At 41.5% G+C, this 19,243-nt stretch overlaps 1 protein-coding gene across 2 annotated transcripts in view; it reads left to right on the top strand.

Annotated features, from left to right (window-relative positions):
* LOC138785988 (protein unc-13 homolog A) overlaps positions 1–19,243 on the top strand; it is a 215,782-nt gene that overhangs the window by 82,795 nt on the left and 113,744 nt on the right. For both annotated transcript variants that reach the window (XM_069962556.1, XM_069962555.1), the window contains 6 exons: positions 583–661; positions 1,466–1,537; positions 1,632–1,851; positions 3,416–3,643; positions 7,748–7,889; positions 9,538–9,707. In XM_069962556.1, coding sequence (XP_069818657.1) covers positions 583–661; positions 1,466–1,537; positions 1,632–1,851; positions 3,416–3,643; positions 7,748–7,889; positions 9,538–9,707 — 911 coding nt within the window. The remainder of the gene's footprint in view (positions 1–582; positions 662–1,465; positions 1,538–1,631; positions 1,852–3,415; positions 3,644–7,747; positions 7,890–9,537; positions 9,708–19,243) is intronic.

The raw sequence follows: 19,243 nt of genomic DNA, 5'->3' as shown, positions 1-19,243 counted from the left end.
TAGCTGTCTAGTTTGAAACCTAAAGTAAATACACATCCTAGACTAGACCCTACAATAAGTGTAGAACACAGTCCAATTTTTTCTCTTTCTTATTGGACACTTTATTAAAAAACCTAATATTTTTTACAAACTGGAAACCAGAATAAATCATAAATATTAAAGTGAAATATTTCTACAGCCTAGAATACTGAGATGACCCATTTTGTAGTATTTGCTGTAACTTAAAATATAAAAGGCATATATCGTGTTGTGGTTAGTGTTAAGCGAACCTGTCCAAATGTTTGGATTCGGTAACATTATCCAAACCCTTGGTGTTTGATTGCCAATGTGGCTGCAGAAGATAAAAAAGGGAAATATTTGGTAACAATTAGTGGAATTCTTACCTCTGGGATTTCACATCAGTCTAGATAGCTTGATAATAAAGTGATAGCTTATCTTAGAGAGAAAACATTACTATTTTTTTTTTACAACTCATGGCTGAGTCTTCTAAAGGCAATAGTTTATTTTTTATTGTATAAAAATACAAAACCAAAAACAGTTAATTGGAGTTATTGGTACTTATTACATCTTATGTTTTTTTAGGCCTGCAGGTGGTCTTATTATCATTGATAGTATGCCAGACATCCGGAAAAGAAAACCCATACCTCTAGTTAGTGACTTGGTGAGTAACCTCCATAACATTTCTTTTAATCTTTTTTTCTTTTTTATAATCTTATATTATTCACTAACTCTTTTCTGTTGTATTTCATGCATTCCTCCTCTGTAAAGGCAATGGTAAGTTTGTTTAGTTATAATACACAGTTTGACACATCAAATATATATCTATAAATCAAGAGCAAATTTTTTCCTATTTCCAATGCAAGGTCAAAATATCATGCAATGTAGTAGCCATAGGGACATGTTGGATTGCCAATAGTTGACTCATTTCTTATTTTAAGGTAATTAAATATATGAAATTAAAGTCTCATGTCCCTTTCTTTATGCCTACATTTAAAGGGTTTATTCAGGATTAGAAAAGACAATGGGGGAGATTTATGAAAGAGTGTAAATATACACCTGGTGTAAACTGCCCACAGCAACCAATCACAGCTCAGCTTTTAGCGCTGGTAGAATATAAGAGGAGCTGTGATTGGTTGCTGTGGGCAGTTTACACCAGGTGTATATTTACACCCTTTCATAAATCTCCCGCAATGTGTTTTGCTAAGACAGCACCCCTGTCCCCAGGTTGTGTGCGGTACTACAATTCAGCTCCATTCACTTCAAGCAAACAAGCTGCAACATCACACCCAAATTGAGGAGAGGTGCTGTTTTTGGAAGAAAGCAGCCATGTTTTCTAAGCCTTTAATACAACTAGAGAATCTTATATTTATTATTCAGTTTAAGATAATAACAATTTGATATTGACAATTTATCCTTTAAGCGACAGAATTTTAATTAAGGTACTTGTTTTGTGTTTTTCCGTCAGTCCCTGGTCCAATCACGCAAAGCAGGCATAACATCTGCACTTGCAACAAGCACTTTAAACAATGAAGAGCTAGTAAGTACTAGAGTTGTATAGTAAATGTTAAGTGTGAGGTGTTAATGGTAAATTTACATCACACTCACTTTACTATATTCTATGATGTTTTCAGAAAAACCATGTTTACAAGAAGGCCCTTCAAGCTTTAATATACCCGATCTCCAGCACTACACCTCACAACTTTGAGGTGTGGACTGCTACAACTCCCACCTACTGTTATGAGTGTGAAGGGCTCTTGTGGGGTATTGCCCGGCAGGGTATGCGCTGTACAGAATGTGGAGTCAAGTGCCATGAAAAATGTCAGGACCTCTTGAATGCCGACTGTTTGCAAAGTAAGCAATTGTTTGTGTGTGCACAGCTCAATATCTACACTCCTCAGCACCATTCAGGCAGACCTGTGTGTATATATTTGTAGGTAATGCTAACTATTCCTTTGGGAGGCAAGCATATACCAACATAGCCATTATTGGATTACTTGCTGTGATCCTTTATCAATATTTTTCTAACAATAGTTAGCATTATAACTAAGTCTAATGGTAAGAAAAAAGTGACAGAGAAATGACAAAAGAAAAATTGCCACTCGCATTTCTTGTGAATGTTGTTGCTAGTAAATGACCTGTTAGCCTCCCGAATAATTTACCTGTCACATAGGACACAAATTTTAGCAACGTATGTGCCTATTTGTCCACATTTACTACAGCTATAACAGCAATTGTGGTCAACATAAGTCATAGCATCCTGGACACTAAATTAAATATAATGCAAACAATGCCTTAAAGAGTAGTCCCCATTACACAAAACTATTATCGGCCGTACTACAATAATCATTGTAGTTTCACTATTATAGTAATTTTATTATTTGGTCGACTATTTGTTTTTTTTATAGAACTGCCAGAACTTTATTGGTAATGGGGTGTGAGCATGAAGCTTCCAGTCCCCTGAGTCTAGGGTCACAAACCATTTTTTTTAATAAAGGTCCCACCCATCGGATAATCATATAGCACAAGATTCAGTCCAGTGCCAACTCCGTGAACATTTCCATGTAATTCTTAAAGTGTACCTGTCATGCTGGCCCACTGCCAGATCAGCTGTGAGTTTCTCTGTTAAACTGGAGGTTTGGATCTCCTTGGATACCAACACACAATGGGACCATAATACTCACAATCCCTATTGGATCCAATAGGGATCACAAACATTACAGTCTTATTGTGTGTTGGTATCCAAGGAGAACCAAGCTTAACAAAGGAACTTGTCGCTGATCCGGAAGTGGGCCGGCATGATACACTTTAAAGCGTCTCTGTACCCACAATCTGACACCCCCAAATCGCTTGTACCATCAGATAGCTGCTTTTAATCCAAGATCTGTCCTGGGGTCCGTTCAGTAGGTGATGCAGTTATTGTCCTAAAAAACAACTTTTAAACTTGCAGCCCTGTGTCAAATTGGCGTGGCTTAGTGTGTCTGTACATTAGGGTTGTGACGTTTCTCTCTGTCCCTCCTCCCCACCCTCCTCATCATTAGGAATGCCCCTGGGGAGAATTTCTCTTATTTCTCACTTGTGTGAACACTGCCTTAATAATCCAACACACATGCACTCTAGGCCACGCCAATTTGACACAGGGCTGCAAGTTTAAAAAATTTTCTTTAAGACAATAACTACATCACCTACCGAATGGACCCCAGGACAAATCTTGGATTAAAAACAGCTATATGAAGGAACAAGCGGTTTGGGGGGGGGGGGGGGGCAGATTGTGGGTACAGAGTCGCTTTAAATTATTAAGTTGAGGTACACTTAAATGTAGTGTATACTTGAGGTACAATTATATATTAGAGGTATACTTCAAATTATATAGGTGAAAGGCTTACAATAATGTTTTGTTCTGTGTTTTCGCTAACAGGGGCAGCTGAAAAAAGCTCTAAACATGGAGCTGAAGACCGTACTCTTAACATTATTATGGTTCTGAAAGATAGGATGAAAATCCGTGAAAGGAACAAACCAGAGATATTTGAGCTTATTCAGGAAGTCTTCGGTGTTGCTAAAGCCACACATGCGCATCAGATCAAAGCTGTGAAGCAGAGTGTACTAGATGGGACCTCAAAGTGGTCAGCAAAGATCAGCATCACAGGTAAATAGGGTTTAATAATGAATGCAGAAAGAAAAGTAGAAACCAATTGAGTAACCTGCACTTTACATGTATGTGTAGAAAATGTTAAATATGTTTTGCAAATTGCAAACGGATAATTTTAAATAGAAGTCACTCATATATTTATTGTATTTGACATCATCACGAAAGGATTAGAGATGGGACCTGAAAGTTGTATATAAACTGCGATCCTCTCACCTTCCTTTGTATTAAAATCTATGGACCTTTTAATTAAAGACACACCCAAAACGGCCATCATTAACTTTGAACTAGAATAATGTTCCAATGGCCGTTATCACTGGAACATGCTAAACCACGGCTATTGTTTGGTATTTAAAACATTTATTTTAAGTATCAAAAACTGTCCATAGACAATCGTTTTGTGAACATGGCCTAGTATTTAACCCTCTAAACTGCATAAACTGGAAGCAGGGATTAAAACCTGCAATAAATGAGGTTGTACATTTTGGTAAAGAGCTATTTTGTAGCTTATTGCTGTAAAAGCAATATTTATAACCACTGACAGCAACATTGAAATGCCTTTAAATAAATGAAACTTTACTGTATTTATGCTTTATTTCCATAAAGCAAATAAAGTACTTTTAAAAGGAGTAACTATAATAACTTGGAGTGTTAGATAGCACAAAATGTAATGACTTTAGAATCAAGTAAAACATTCGTCAAAATCTATATAATGCTGTAATAGTAATATGATGGTGCCCCTAGGTGTTCCTTTGATTCCCACTAAGAATGCTTACCTAATGTATATTGTGCCAGTGGTCACACATACCCAAAAACTTAGTCTCACCACCTGATTCCTTCTTTTTGTTCAAAGGAAACAGAGTCATTATTGCTATCATGCAGGACAGCCAATAAGAATCTGTAAGTGACTTCCCACCAGCACTGGACACATGAAGTAAACATCCTGTGAACATTCAATGCCAAGCATGTAACAGCAAAATTTGTAAATAAATAAAAAACTATTTAGTCATGGAACAACTTTAAAGGGGATATGTCATGAGTTGCATTACTGCAATCAGAGTATGCCGAAGAGAAATAATAGTGTATAATACCTCCACAATGTAAAGTCAGACTAAAAAGCCTAAGAATGCACCAGATTTATCCAAGTGAATAAATATGGTACAGGTGTCCTGTCTAGGGATGAACGAACCGGCCGAGGTTCGGGTTCGTATAAACCTGAACTATCGGCTTCTGATTCCCGCTGTCTGCCCGCTCTGAGGAGAGGGTGGATACAGCCTGAGGACCGCCTGGAAAACTGGGATACAGCCATAGCCATAGGCTGTATCCAAGTTTTCCAGGAGGTCCTCAGGCTGTATCCACCCTCTCCACGGAGGAGGCAGACAGCGGGAATCAGAAGCCAATAGTTCAGGTTTATACGAACCCGAACCTTGGCCGGTTTGCTCATCCCTAGTCCTTTCCCCTTTGCAGAAAAGCAGTCCCAAAGTATGATGTTCCCACTACCATACTTCCCGGTTGGGACTTTGTTCTTGGGACTGTACTCATCTTTCTTCTTCCTCCAAACATGGTAAAGTGGAGTTTATACTAAAAAGTTCTATTTTGGTGTCATCTGACCACATGCCATGCCTTCTCTGGATCATCCAGATGTTGACAGGTGAACTTCAAATGGGCCTGGACATGTGCGGAAGTGAGCAGGGTGACCTTGTGTGCAGAATTTTAATCCATGACAGCGTACTGTGTTACTACCAGTAACCTTTGACACTGTGGTCCCAGCTCTCTTCAAATCATTGACTAGGTCCTCCCTTTGACACTGTGGACCCAGCTCTCTTTAAGTCATGGACCAGATCCTCCTGTGTGGTTCTGGATTGATTCCTGACCTTTTTCAGATTTGTCCTTACCCCACAAGGCGAGATCTTGCATGGAGCCCCAGACTGAGGAAGACTGACAGTCATCTTCTCTTTCTTCCTTTTTGCTAATAATTGTGCCAACAGTTGTTGCCTTCTCACCAAGCTGCTTGCCTATTATTCTGTAGCCCACCCCAGCCTTTTGTGGGTATACAATTTTGCCCCTGGTGTCCTTAGACAGCATTTTGTTCTTGGCCATGGTGGAGAGGTTGGAGTGTGATTCATCAAACACTTGCAAATTAGGAAGGCTTTAAAAAAAAAAAAAAAAAAAACACTAAGAGTGCCTTTACACTGAAAGCGATTCTATATCCACAATCTGACCCCCCCAAACCGCTTGTACCTTCGGATAGCTGCTTTGTCCTGGGGTCCGTTCAACAGGTAATGCAGTTATTGTCCTAAAAAAACAACTTTAAAACTTGCAGCCCCGTGCCCAACGGCCGGGGCTTAGAGTATCTGTGCCCTAACTTTGCACCACCCCTCTGTCCCTCCTCCACCACCCTCTTCATCATTAGGAATGCTCCAGGAAGATTGCCTCCTATTCCCGCACCTGTGGCAGCCTGGCACATGGGCTGGATCGTTATCCACCTGTGCATGGGGAAAATGTTCCAGTGGCATTCCTAATGATGAAGAGGGTGGGGAGGAGGACAGAGGGGTGGTGCAAAGTTAGGGCACAGATACTCCCGTTTGGCACGGGCTGCAAGTTTAAAAGTTGTTTTCTAAGACAATAACCGCATCACCTGCCGAACGGACCCCAGGACAGATCTTGGATTAAAAGCAGCTATCTCAAGGTACAAGTTGTTTGGGGGGTCAGATTGTGGGTACAGAGTCGCTTAAAATATTTATCTGACAAATTGAAAATGAAGCCAAAACCAGGAACAGACTATGAACAGAGAATAAAGGAAAGACTGAGATTTCTCCTCTTTTCAAATTTATTCATAGCTTTGGCTTCAAAAATCTGTCAGATAAATCTCTCTGTGTAAAGGCACTCGGGTCTACGAGAGTCAGAATTCTTGCTTGTTGGTAAGTGATCAAATATTTATTTAATGCAATTTTGTCTCTCACAGTTGAAGTGTACTCATTCTTTGTAGCCAGGGCCGCATTAACAGCTGCTGCTGCCCTAGGTACTAAGCCTGAAGACGCCCCATCTTCACTTACCAATTAGCATCATGATTTTCTAGTTTCAGAACATTATTTTGACATCTGATCAGTCTTAGGCCGCATTCCCAAATTTACTGTACGTCACCACATGCAGCCGAAACCAGACACTCATGTGGTAATCAATAGGTGTATGGCCTGAAGGAATTTGCATTACAAGATTGGTAGATTGGTAGGTAATAGCTCCAGGCATCACATTTAGCACGGCCACACCAGACCTGAATAATACCGCCATACTGTGATTGGATAACACCGCCACACCGGACCAGTTTTACTCCATGTGAACAGAGCCTTAAGAGGCACCTTTGGAGTAATGGTGTGTTTACACAGAGAGATTTATCTGACAGATCATTGAAGCCAAAGCCAGGAACAGATTATAAATAGAGAACAGGTCATAAAGGAAAGACTGGGATTTCTGCTCTTTTCAAATCCATTCCTGAGATTTCTCTTCTTATCAAATCCATTGCTGGCTTTGGCTTTAAAAATCTGTCAGATAAATCTCTCTGTGTAAAGGCACCCTAAGGGTAAGTCCTATTGTACAATACATTACACATATAGAAATCTGTGAGTTACCTGATGCCACAGCTTTCACATTTGTGATCTTATTACAGATAAAAAAAAAAATTTCTTTTTATATGTGGGATCAGGGGCGGACCCAGACTGCATAGGGCACTATGCAAAAAATCTGCATGGGCCCGCCCATAAGCAAACCATGCCACCACATTCCTCCCCCACCCAAGAGGATTGGTGCACGCTGGGCTGCTGTTATTTTAGCTAAGCTAGACTTCGGTAAAAGTACAGGGCAAGATTGGGGCGTCTCTCAGGGACCCGAGAATCTGCCCTGCATGGGCAAATCCTCACTGGCTGCCTGAAACCATGGCTATCTTAGCAGGCGGGGCCCTCTCTCTCTCTCTCTTGGGCCCCTGTGCCGCCAAAGCGGCTGCACATGCGGTATGTCCGCCGTTGTGTGGGATGATCACAATGTTAACCAGATTACCACTTTAACTCACGTTGAAGGTGCCATTCACTATTGTTTACTCTTTTGCAGTGGTGTGTGCGCAGGGTCTACAGGCCAAGGATAAGACAGGCTCCAGTGATCCCTATGTTACTGTACAGGTTGGAAAAACAAAGAAACGAACAAAGACCATCTATGGAAACCTTAACCCTGTATGGGAAGAAAATTTTCACTTGTGAGTGTCTGAATTATCTTAACAAATGTGTATATATTTTAAATATTCTTTTCACTCTTTTGTGTAGCTCTGTATTTTAGTCCACATTGTTTTCTGTGATATGTTAGTAAGCCCAGTATTGTTCCAGTTTTTGTTTTGTTCCAGTAATAAATGTGTTTAAAAAAAAAAACACATGTCAACTCTTGACACTGCTGTTTTTTTTACAGGATCCATTAAAAAGAAGACATATTTTAGGTCAGATTATGTGGATTAGGATGAAAAAGTGCACTGTACTGTACATAATGTGCACAGTCTCATTTGTGCGGCCACCGTTTACTGACATGTCAGTTTTTTTGTGAAAGGTAGAGTAGGTTTTCGGCGTATCTTTGAGTTAAAAAAATGATAAATCGCGCCCCCCATTCCGCCCCCTCCACACCCCCTCCCCGACCCCCCGGCGTACTCCGCGTGAAGTGCCGATATGCGAATATTTTATTTTAGCGGCACTTTACGCAGAAAATCATCAGTACGCCGGATGATGCATGTCCCCCATAGTGTGTAAACTTGGCCTCAAAGGGGAAATCCAGTGAAAATCTTTTTCTTTCAAATCAACCTGTTTCAGAAAGTTATACAGAGTTGTATTCAATTCAATTCAAATTTCAAGTCGTCCAGTGCTTATCATCTGCTGTATGTCCTGCAGGAAATTGTGTTTTCTTTCCAGTGTGGCAAAGTGCTTTCTGCTGCCAAGTCGGTCTGTGTCAGGAACTTTCCAGAGCAGTAGCAAACCCCTATAGAAAACCTTTCCTGCTTTGGACAGTTCCTGTCAGGGACAGAGGTGGCAGCAGAAAACACTGTCAGACTGGAAAGAATATACACCTTCCTGCAGGTTTACTGCAGCTGATTAGTACTGGAAGACTTGAGATTTTTTTTACATAGTCAATTAGAAATCTATATAACTTTCTGACACCAGTTAATTTGAAAGAATTTTTCTTGCACAAGTTCCCCTTTAATAAGGAGTATATGCCTATGTACATTTGATGCAATTGACTCCAAGTCATCTTATTTAGGCCAGCTTTACGTGAGTGTAATACAGGTATATTTCATCTTTCTTGTTAGTCCTGTCCTGACCATGAGTCATAGATTATATGTTACTATGAGTTCAGACAGGCTTGTACATTATGCTGTAATTCAGCTTATGTGAGACTGGTCTTATTAAGACAAGACAGTCTTAAGTCAGACTGCTAATGTATGTGAATAGAGCCATTTGGCAAACAAATCTTGGTTGCATCTCCCATTTATATGAACAGGAAGGTGGGCTGCAGTAACCACCACCACTTCTGGCTCCACTCACTGTGGCACCAAATGGTGGAGCCAGCTTTTTTACCAGGCTTGCTGCTATACCTATCTTTCTGCAGGAGACTGATTCTATTGTAAGTCTATGTGGCCCATCTCCTGCAGTGGTACAGGGAGAGCAGCCAGGGAGTAAAAGCAGTCAGCTAGTTTGGTGGCTGTCTAAACATGTCTCTTAAACCTGTCAAACATTTTATGTAATGATAGTGAAGCTTTAAAAATATAGAACAAATGTTGAGGGTAAATCTGCTTGTGTGAATGAGCCCTTGGTATGCTGTACGTGGCTGTATTACATTGTTTTGGGCTGTTTTTCAATTTCTAGTGAGTGTCACAACTCTTCAGATCGCATCAAGGTACGTGTATGGGATGAGGATGATGACATAAAATCAAGAGTGAAGCAAAGATTCAAGCGCGAGTCAGATGATTTTTTGGGACAGACTATCATTGAGGTTCGAACCCTGAGTGGAGAGATGGATGTATGGTACAATCTAGGTAAGCCATCTATTCTTGTATCAAACAGGATACAAAGCATTTACTACTATGGCTACTTTTGCTTCTTTGATACTGTAGCTTACGCTCTTATTTTTATTGACTCTTACTGCCTTTCAGCTCTTTGCCTCATCTCTACATTAATAAGTGTCAGATTATTTTGATTGTCTTGCCATCTTTCTTACATTTTGCTGTAGTGAGGCATGTACCACTTGTACATGATACAATAAAAGTAACTAGCTCACCACAGATTCACAACAGCTTCTTGTAGACTAATTTCAGAAAAATTCTATCATTGACCAGGAATTAAAATCTTTTGTTAATATAAATTTTGAAAGTAATATGTGGAGCAAGTAATATATAGTAAAAAAGTAATATGTGGAAAAATCCCCATGGTCTCAACTTACACGTTTCTGGCCTAAGATGCTCATAGTTGTAGTCAATTTAAACCAAGTTAAAACACTTAAATAAGCACTATCATTAAAAAAACAACTTTGCATCAAATATCTAACATAATTGTAAGTGACTTCATTTAAAAACAAACAAACACGTTGTTTGCATGTAATTAAAAGTTATAAGATTCTTTGGGTGGATGGCGGAGTGCGTGTAAGACATCCTATTGAATCGATGGGACAGGAGTAACTTCAAACTAAATCCACGGAGCAGACTCTGCTTTAATTTCCGTGCTAATTCCATAGTGTGAACGTACCCTAATACTTAAGCCATTAGGATAAGATGTATTTAACACTAGTATAAAGTAACAATCTCTATTAATGGGGAACTCCTCTATTAAAGGGGAACTCTATTAAAAGTACATTAACCCATTCATTCAGTGGGCAGAATTAAAAAATGCCATATTAAAGGCAACTAGACTACATGTGCGAGAAGTTAGCAAAAGTAAAAGGAAGAAGAATCCATTGTGGTTACTAGAGAGGTTAAGGCCATTGTAAAGGGAAAAAAGGCAGCGTATAGGAAGTATAAGGAGACTGGGAATGAAGCTGACAGAGAGACGTATAAAACTATACAGAAGGAGGCAAAGCAGATTATAAATGCTGCTAAAGCTTTAAAAGAAGAAGAAATGGCAAAATCTGTTAAGGAGGGGAATAAAAACTTGAGATATATCAGTGACAGGAAGAAGAAGAATGGCTGCAGCATTTCTAAAATAAGTAATGGGGAGAATATGCTTATTGATGGAGATAAGGCGGTCGCTGACTATTTGAATAGTTACTGTTCTTCTGCTCAGTGTTTTCAGAAGGAGGCCTTCACAATCACAGGATGGCTGGACACAGCATTGCCTCCAATTATATGGGTTCAGCTCCAGTATTTTCATAGGCTGAAGTTGCAGAGGAACTTGCCTGTTTAAAGCTGAATAAGGCGATAGGTCCAGATGGCGTCCATCCCAGGGTTCTTAACCCCTTCGCATCAGTAACATGTATATATACGTTCCTATTGCACATACCCCGTGCAGTAGGAATGTATATATACGTTTCTGACTTCAGGGGGCTTTGTGATGAGAGCGGGATCGCTGCAGAGATAGCGATCCCGCTCTCATTTGAGTCCAGCACCGGAGGTAATGAGAATCAATAATGACATAGTCTGTTCACAGTGATCAAAAAGTAAAAATTAATGAAAGCCCCATGATCTCTGCCACCGGAGGTAGCGGAGAGCATGGGGCAGTGTTCGGGACCCCCCTATATATACTATATACCGCTGATCGCTTGTACCATGTGCTGCCGGCACTTTTTATCCCCTGTCCCCATAAATGATTGGGGACAGGGGATAAAAAGTGATACTGTGCCCCCCACCCAAGTCGCCCCCCAGCCCCCCAGTCACCCCCGTCCCCCAGTCACACCCCCTTCCCCATAAACTCACCGGATCCAGGGAGGTCCTTCCTCTTCTGCGTCCTGGCTGGTTCTGAAGTGCGCATGCGCGGCAGAACCAGCCATCTCTGAAAATTTAAAGCGACAGAGACCTCTGCCACTGAACAATGATTACTGTGATAGAAAATATCATAGTAATCATAGTAATACAGTGAAAATGAATGTATAAAGTACAAAAAAGTGACAAACATACAAAAAAATAAAACACACACTTTTTATTATAGTAATAATTGCAGTTTACTCCCAAATTAACCCTAAACCCCCCCCCCAGATTACCCGTAACCGCCCCAGGTTGCCCGTAACCACCCCAGGTTGTCCGTAATCACGACAGATTGCACGTAACCCCCCAGATTACACGTAACCACCGCACGTTGCTCGTAACCACCGCACGTTGCCAGTGACCCCCTCCAGATTGTCCGTAATCACCCCAGATTGCCTGTAACCACCCCAAATTATATGTACCCACCCCAGATTACCTATAAGCACTGCAGGTTGCGCATAACCACCCCAGGTTGCCCGTAATCATGCCAGATTACATGTAACCCCCCAGATTGCACGCAACCACCGCACCTTGCCTCTGCCCACCGCACCTTGCCTCTGACCACCGCACCTTGCCTCTGACCACCGCACCTTGCCTCTGACCACCGCACCTTGCCTCTGACCACCGCACCTTGCCTCAAACCACCCCAAATTGCCAATGACCCCCTCCAGATTGCCCGTAACCACACCAGATTACAGGTACCCACCTCAGATTACCTATAGGCACTTCAGTTTATCCGTAACCACCCCAGATTGTCCGTAACCACCCCAGATTGTCCGTAACCACCCCAGATTGTCCATAACCACCCCACGTTGCCCGTAACCACCCCATGTTTCCTGTAACCACAGCAGGTTGCCTGTAACAACCCTAGATTGTCTGTAACCACAGCAGGTTGTCTGTATCCACCCCACGTTGCCCGTAACCACCCCAGGTTGCCGTAACCACAGCATGTTGCTCGTGACCACCCCATGTTGACCGTATCCACCCCATATTACCCATAACCACCCCATGTTGACCGTATCCACCCCAGATTACCCATAACCACCCCAGGTTGCCCGTAACCACCTCCAGATTACCCGTAACCACCCCAGACTGTCCGTAACTACCCCACATTACCTGTAATCTCTTTTTTTTTTTTAGTAACTGCGCTATTCTAATAACTATTACTAGCTGCGGTTTCGCTCCAGCAAATTGGCACCCCCTTCCTTCTGAGCCCGGCTGTGTGCCCATACAGTGGTTTATGCCCACATATGGGGTACCGTTGTACTCAGGAGAACCTGCATTACAGATTTTGTGGTACATTTTTCTCCTGTTCCTTGTGAAATTTAGAAATTTTAAACTAAACCAACATATTATTGGAAAAATGTGAGTTTTTCATTTTTACTGGCCAATTTTGAATACTTTCCTCTAATACCTGTGGGTTCAAAATGCTCATCCTACCCCAAGATGAATTCTTTGAGGGGGGTACTTTCCAAAATGGGGTTACTTTTGGGGAAGTTCTATTCTGTAGACATTACAGGGGCTCTGCAAACGTACCTGGCACTCAGAAACTTCTTTAAAAAAATCTGCACGGAAAATGCTAATTGGCGCTCCTTCCCTTCTGAGCCTGGCTGTGTGCCCATACAGGGGTTTATGCCCACATATGGGGTACCATTCTATTCAGGAGAACCTGTGTTACAGATTTTGGGGGGAATTTTCTCTCCTGTTCCTCGTGAAATTGAGAAATTTCAATCTAAAGAAACATAATATTGGAAAAATTTGAGTTTTTCATTTTTACTGTCTACTTTTGAATACTTTCCTCTAATACCTGTGGGGTCAAAATGCTCACTACACCCCAAAATAAATTCTTTGAGGGGTGCACTTTCCAAAATGGGGTGATTTATGGCGAGATTTTACTCCGCTGGCACTACAGGGGCTCTGCAAATGCACCTGGCGCTCAGCAACTTCTACAGCAAAATCTGCATTGAAAAAGCTAATTGGCGCTCATTTCCTTCTGAGCCCCACTGTGTGCCCATGCAGTGGTTTATGCCCACATATGAGGTACCTTTTTACTCAGGAGAACCTGCGTTACAAATTTTTGGGTACTTTTTTTCTCTTGTTCCTCGTGAAATTGAGAAATTTCAAACTAAACGAACATATTATTGGAAAAATTAGAGTTTTTTATTTTTACTGTCTAATTTTGGATACTTTCCTCTAACACCTGTGGTGTCAAAATGTTCATCCTACCCCAAGATGAATTGTTTGAGGGGTGTACTTTCCAAAATGTGGTGACTTATGGGGTTTTTTCTCTCTGCTGACACTACAGGGGCGCTGCAAACGCACCTGGCGCTCGGAAACTTCTTCAGCAAAATCTGCAATGGAAAAGCTAAGTGGCGCTCCCTTCCTTCTGAACCCTGCTGTGTGCCCATACAGTGGTTTACGCCCACATACGGGGTACCGTAGTACTCAAGAGAACCTGCGTTACAAATTTTGGGGTGCTTTTTCTCTCATGTTCCTTTTGAAAATGAGAAACTTTAATCTAAACGTATATATTATTGGAAAATTAAAATTTTTCATTTTTTTACGGCTTAATGGTGAATACTCCTCGAGCCCTTGTAGGGTTAAAATGCTCATTATACCCCTAGATTAATTCTTTAAGGTGTGTAGTTTCCAAAATGGGGTCACTTATGGGGGTTTCCAGTATACAAATCTCCTAAATCAACTTAAAAAAAGAAATCAGTTTTGGAAACTTTCACAAAAATGTGGTAATTTGCTGATAAATTTCTAATCCTGTAACACCCTAAAAAAGTAAAATATGTTTATGAAATGAAGCCAGAATAAATAGGACATATCGGTAATGTGACTTAGTAACTAATTTATGTGATACGACTTTCTTTTTTTAGAAGCAGAGAATTTCAAAGTTCATAAAATGCTAATTTTTAAATTTTTCATGATATTTTGATGTTTTTCATAAAAAACACACAAAGTAGTGACCAAATTTTGCCACTAATATAAAGTGCCATATGTGACGAAAAAACAATCTCAGAATCGCTAGCATACTTTAAAGCATCACTGAGCTATAAGCGCATAAAGTGAGACAGGTCAGATTTTGAAAAATGAGCCTGGTCATTAAGGTGGAAATAGGCTTGGTCTTAAAGGGGTTAAAGAACTCAGATCTGTGATTGCTGCCCCCCTGACAGATCTGTATAACCAATCCCTGCTAACAGGAGATGTCCCCGATGATTGGAGAACGGCCAATGTTAAACCAATCCACAAGAAGGGGAGTAGAGAAGAGCCCAGTAATTACAGGCCGGTGAGCTTAACATCTGTAGTAGTGAAAATGATGGAAACTCTTCTAAAAAAGAAGATAATGGATCACCTAAGAATCAACAATTTGATGGATCCAAACCAGCATGGCTTTACTGCGGGCCGATCATGTCAGACTAATCTCATTGATTTCTTTGATTATGCCACAAAAGTGCTGGATGCAGGTGGTGCTGTGGATATTGCCTATCTGGACTTCAGCAAAGCTTTTGATACAGTTCCCCATAAAGAGCTGAGAGAGAGTTGGAGAAAATTGGACTTAATCCCTGGATAGTCCGGTGGATTTGTGGTTGGCTGAAGGATAGATATCAGAGGGTTGTTGTTAATGGTGTATATTCCGAGCAGAGACTGGTTACAAGTGATGTGCCACAAGGGTCTGTTCTGGGTCCTATTCTTTTTAATATGTTTGTAAGTGACATAGGAGAAGGTTTGGTAGGTAAGGTTTGTCTGTTTGCCGACGACATAAAAGTGTGCAATAGGGTTGATATTCCTGGAGGTGTCAGTAATATGGAAAATGATTTAGCTTTGCTAGATAAGTGGTCCAAACAGTGGAAATTGAAGTTCAACGTTTCCAAATGTAAAATAATGCATTTGTGGAGGAGGAATCCTCTATCCGAGTATCACATCGGCAGTACTGTGTTGGAAAAGACTTCAGAAAAGAAGGATTTAGGGGTAGTGATTTCTGACAGCCTTAAAATGAGTCACCAGTGCAACCAGGCGGTGGGGAAAGCAAATTGTATGCTGGGGTGTATAGCTAGAGGTATAAGCAATAGGAAGAGGGAGATTGTGATCCCGCTGTATAGAGCTCTGGTGAGGCCACATCTGGAATACTGTGTCTAGTTCTGGAGACCTCATCTAAAAAAGGACATTGATAAAATAGAATGGGTCCAAAGACAGGCTACAAAAATGGTGGAGGGTGTGAGGCATAAACCATATCAGGAAAGACTTAAGGATTTGAATCTGTATAGTCTGGACTCTGGAGGAAAGAAGGAAGAGGGGGGACATGATTGAAACCTTTAAGTATGTTAAAAGGACTAAATAAGGTTCAATAGGGGAGTGTTTTTAGTAAAAAACTGAGCTCAAGAACAAGTGGACACAGTGAGAGGTTAGTTGGGGGAAAGATCAGAAGCAATGTGAGAAAATATTATTTTACTTAAAGAGTAGTAGATACCTGGAACAAACTTCCAGCAGAGGTGGTTGGTAAATCTACAATAACAGAATTTAAACACGCCTAGGATAAACATACATACATCTATCCTAAGATAATAAGAAAGAAAATACTAAAAGGGCAGACTAGATGGACCCAGTGGTCTTTTTCTGCCGACAATCTTCTATGTTTCTATGTAACCCTTAGAGGACCAGGCCAATTTCAATTTTAGCATTTTCGTTTTTTCCTCCTTGTGCTTAAAAGGCCATAGCACTTGCATTTTTTTTTCACCTAGAAACCCACATAAGCCCTTATTTTTTGCACCACTAATTGTACTTTGCAATGACAGGCAACATTTTTTCATTAAGTACACTTCAAAAGCGGAAAAAAATTTAATGTGTGGTGAAAATGGAAAAAAACGCATCATTTTGATCTGGTTTTTTTTTGTGTTTTTTTTTACGCCTTTCTCCCTGGGGTAAAAGTGTCTTGTTATATATGTTCCTCAAGTCGTTACGATTACAACCATATGTAACTTGTATAACTTTTATTTTATTTGATGGCTTTTAAAAAATTTAAACCACTGTTAACAAATATAGTCCTTAAAATCGCTCTATTACCATGCCTATAGCGCTTTTATCCTTTGGTCTATGGGGCTGTATGAGGTGTAATTTTTTGCGCCATGATGTATACTTTTTATCGGTACCTTGATTGTGCATATGCAACTTTTTGATCGCTTTTTATTACAATTCTTCTGGATTTGATGCAACCAAAAATGCGCAATTTTGCCCTTTGGGATTTTTTTGCGCTTACCGTGCAAGATCAGGAATATGATAAATTAATATTTTGGGCGATTACGCACGCGGCGATACCAAACATGCTTATTTCTTTTTATTTATAACATGGGAAAAGGGGGGTGATTTAAACTTTTATTAGGGGAGGGGATTATTTATTAAGAACACTTTTTTTTTTTTTACACTTATACTAGAAGTCCCCCAGGGTACACTGATCTCTCATTGAAATCTATGCAGTATAGTAATGCTGCATAGATCCATGAGATAGACATTTTATTGCTTTCGGCTGCTGCAGCCGAAAGCAATAGAGTGGAGAGCCGGGATCAGCCCCATTACTGCGCAGACCCCAGCCAAGGTCAGAAGCAAGGACTCTGCGGTCGCGTCGCGGGGGGGAAGTGCCCCACTAGACACCAGGGAACGGTTGCAGTTAGTTTTCAGATGCAGCTGTAAACTTTGACAGCTGCATCTGAAAACTTAATGAGCGGTCCCGGCGATCGGACCGTGCCTGCTAATAGCCGCGGTCCCGGGCTACAAGTGGCACCCAGGACCGTGGTGGTCCAGAGCTGGGTGGTCGCGCAGCACTGCTCTGAAGTCCCCTAGGCAGCCCAGGACGTACAATGTGGTTCTGCCACACTGGTAGCTGATAGAAATACAGGAAGTGAGTGAAAAAAATGGCCTCCGTGCCTATTCACATTGTATCCTGCTCCTTCTGCTATCCCCCCTGAGGAGACAAATATTCCATGCCTTTTTCATTTTTTTTAACTTCTACCTGGAGTTCCCCTTAAAGCAGGCAGTGTCTCCTAAAAAGAAATTCTAATTCACTGAGAAAGAATCAAAAAGATTACTACTCTCAAAACATTTCTTAAGGGGTACTCTGGCGGGGGGGGCACTTTTTTGATGGGACCTACGAGGGGGTGGCTGATGAAAAAGACGTCCACTTACCTCCCCGGTTCCAGCGGCGGGTCCCGCATTGCGGCGCTCTGGTCCCCGGTTCCCAGACGCTTCCTGGTGTTCTGACGCCGCCCGAGACGCTACGCCTCAGGTCCGCTCAGCCACTCAGCCAGTGAAGGAGGCGGGATCCGTGTCAAGTCTGCTCAGATCCCGCCTCTTTCACTGAATGGCTGAGCGGACCTAAGACATAGCGTCTCGGGCGGCGTCAGACACCAGGAAGCAGCCGGGGACCGGAGCTCCGCGATGCGGGACCCGCCGCTGGAACCGGGGAGGTGAGTGGACGTCTTTTTCCTCAGCCACCCCCTCCCCGGTCCCATCAAAAAAGTGCCCCCCCCCCCGCCGGAGTACCCCTTTAGTTCTTAGTTGCATCTGGTTTAAATAAAAACCTTCTTTTAGATGTGCTGCCACCCGTTATTCTTTATTGACAACATGTAATTAGACAACATGTGACTAGCCTACAAGTCACTTATTAAATGCATGTATCTGTTCTGCTACAACATATAACTTTGGTCATCAATAATGCTATTTATTAGAGACGAGTAAACTTGCCGGAATCTGAATCAAGTATTTACAGCAACCACAACTACCAAGCAATCAATGTTGCTAGTTACTAGCTTCACTATCATCTCTATTTGCCTGACAAGGATATATATGATCAGTGCAGGGCAGGTGAGAAATGTGCACACACATCATGTTCAGTTTCCTGTGATAGGGTATGTGCACACTGATCAATTCTCGAGGAATTGTAGCTGAAAGTTTTCAGGCAGAATTCAAGCAGAATTTAAGCCCCCCATTGACTTCTATAGGATTCCTCTAGCAGATCTACAGCAGAAAATTATGCTTGGAAATTCTGCAGTGTGAACAACAGAGCAGAAAACCCATTGAGCACAATGGGACTTTGCTCTGTACATTTTTTACGGGAGGAATTTCAAGCTGAATTTCAAGCTGAATTCCAAGATGAATTCCTCGCCTTTTTCTCAGTGTGCACATACCCATAGTGAGAACTTTGTGACTGTTCACTGCCCTAGAGTCTAAGTGCCCAGGACTGTTCTGTTTGCTCAGGGCAGGAAGGAAAGCTGAACGCAATGTGCACAGCTTTCTGTTAGCTGTGTCACATAGCTAGAGCATAGGTAAGTGAGTTAACTGTCACACACCTAGGTATTTACCTTTTAGGGTAGTTATTGAGCAGATTATTATCTAATGAACCATCACTTCTCAGACATAGTCTTAGGGCCCTATTACACCTTCCGATGACTCTCTGTAAGTGAGCAGTGATCTCCTAGATCAGCGCTCACTTACTGAGCCCACACAGTGCCCGATAATCGGGCAGCAAGGGCTGCACGGACATTGTTACTGATGTCTGTGCTGCCCTTGTAAAAAATTAAACTCCTACATACCTCTCCACCTGCCCTGACTTCCTGCTAGCT

The sequence above is a fragment of the Dendropsophus ebraccatus genome, chromosome 3 (genome assembly GCF_027789765.1).
Source record: "Dendropsophus ebraccatus isolate aDenEbr1 chromosome 3, aDenEbr1.pat, whole genome shotgun sequence".
NCBI lineage: Eukaryota > Metazoa > Chordata > Amphibia > Anura > Hylidae > Dendropsophus > Dendropsophus ebraccatus.
Note: the sequence above shows the minus strand (reverse complement) of the source record. Positions and strands in the feature narration are given on the sequence as shown.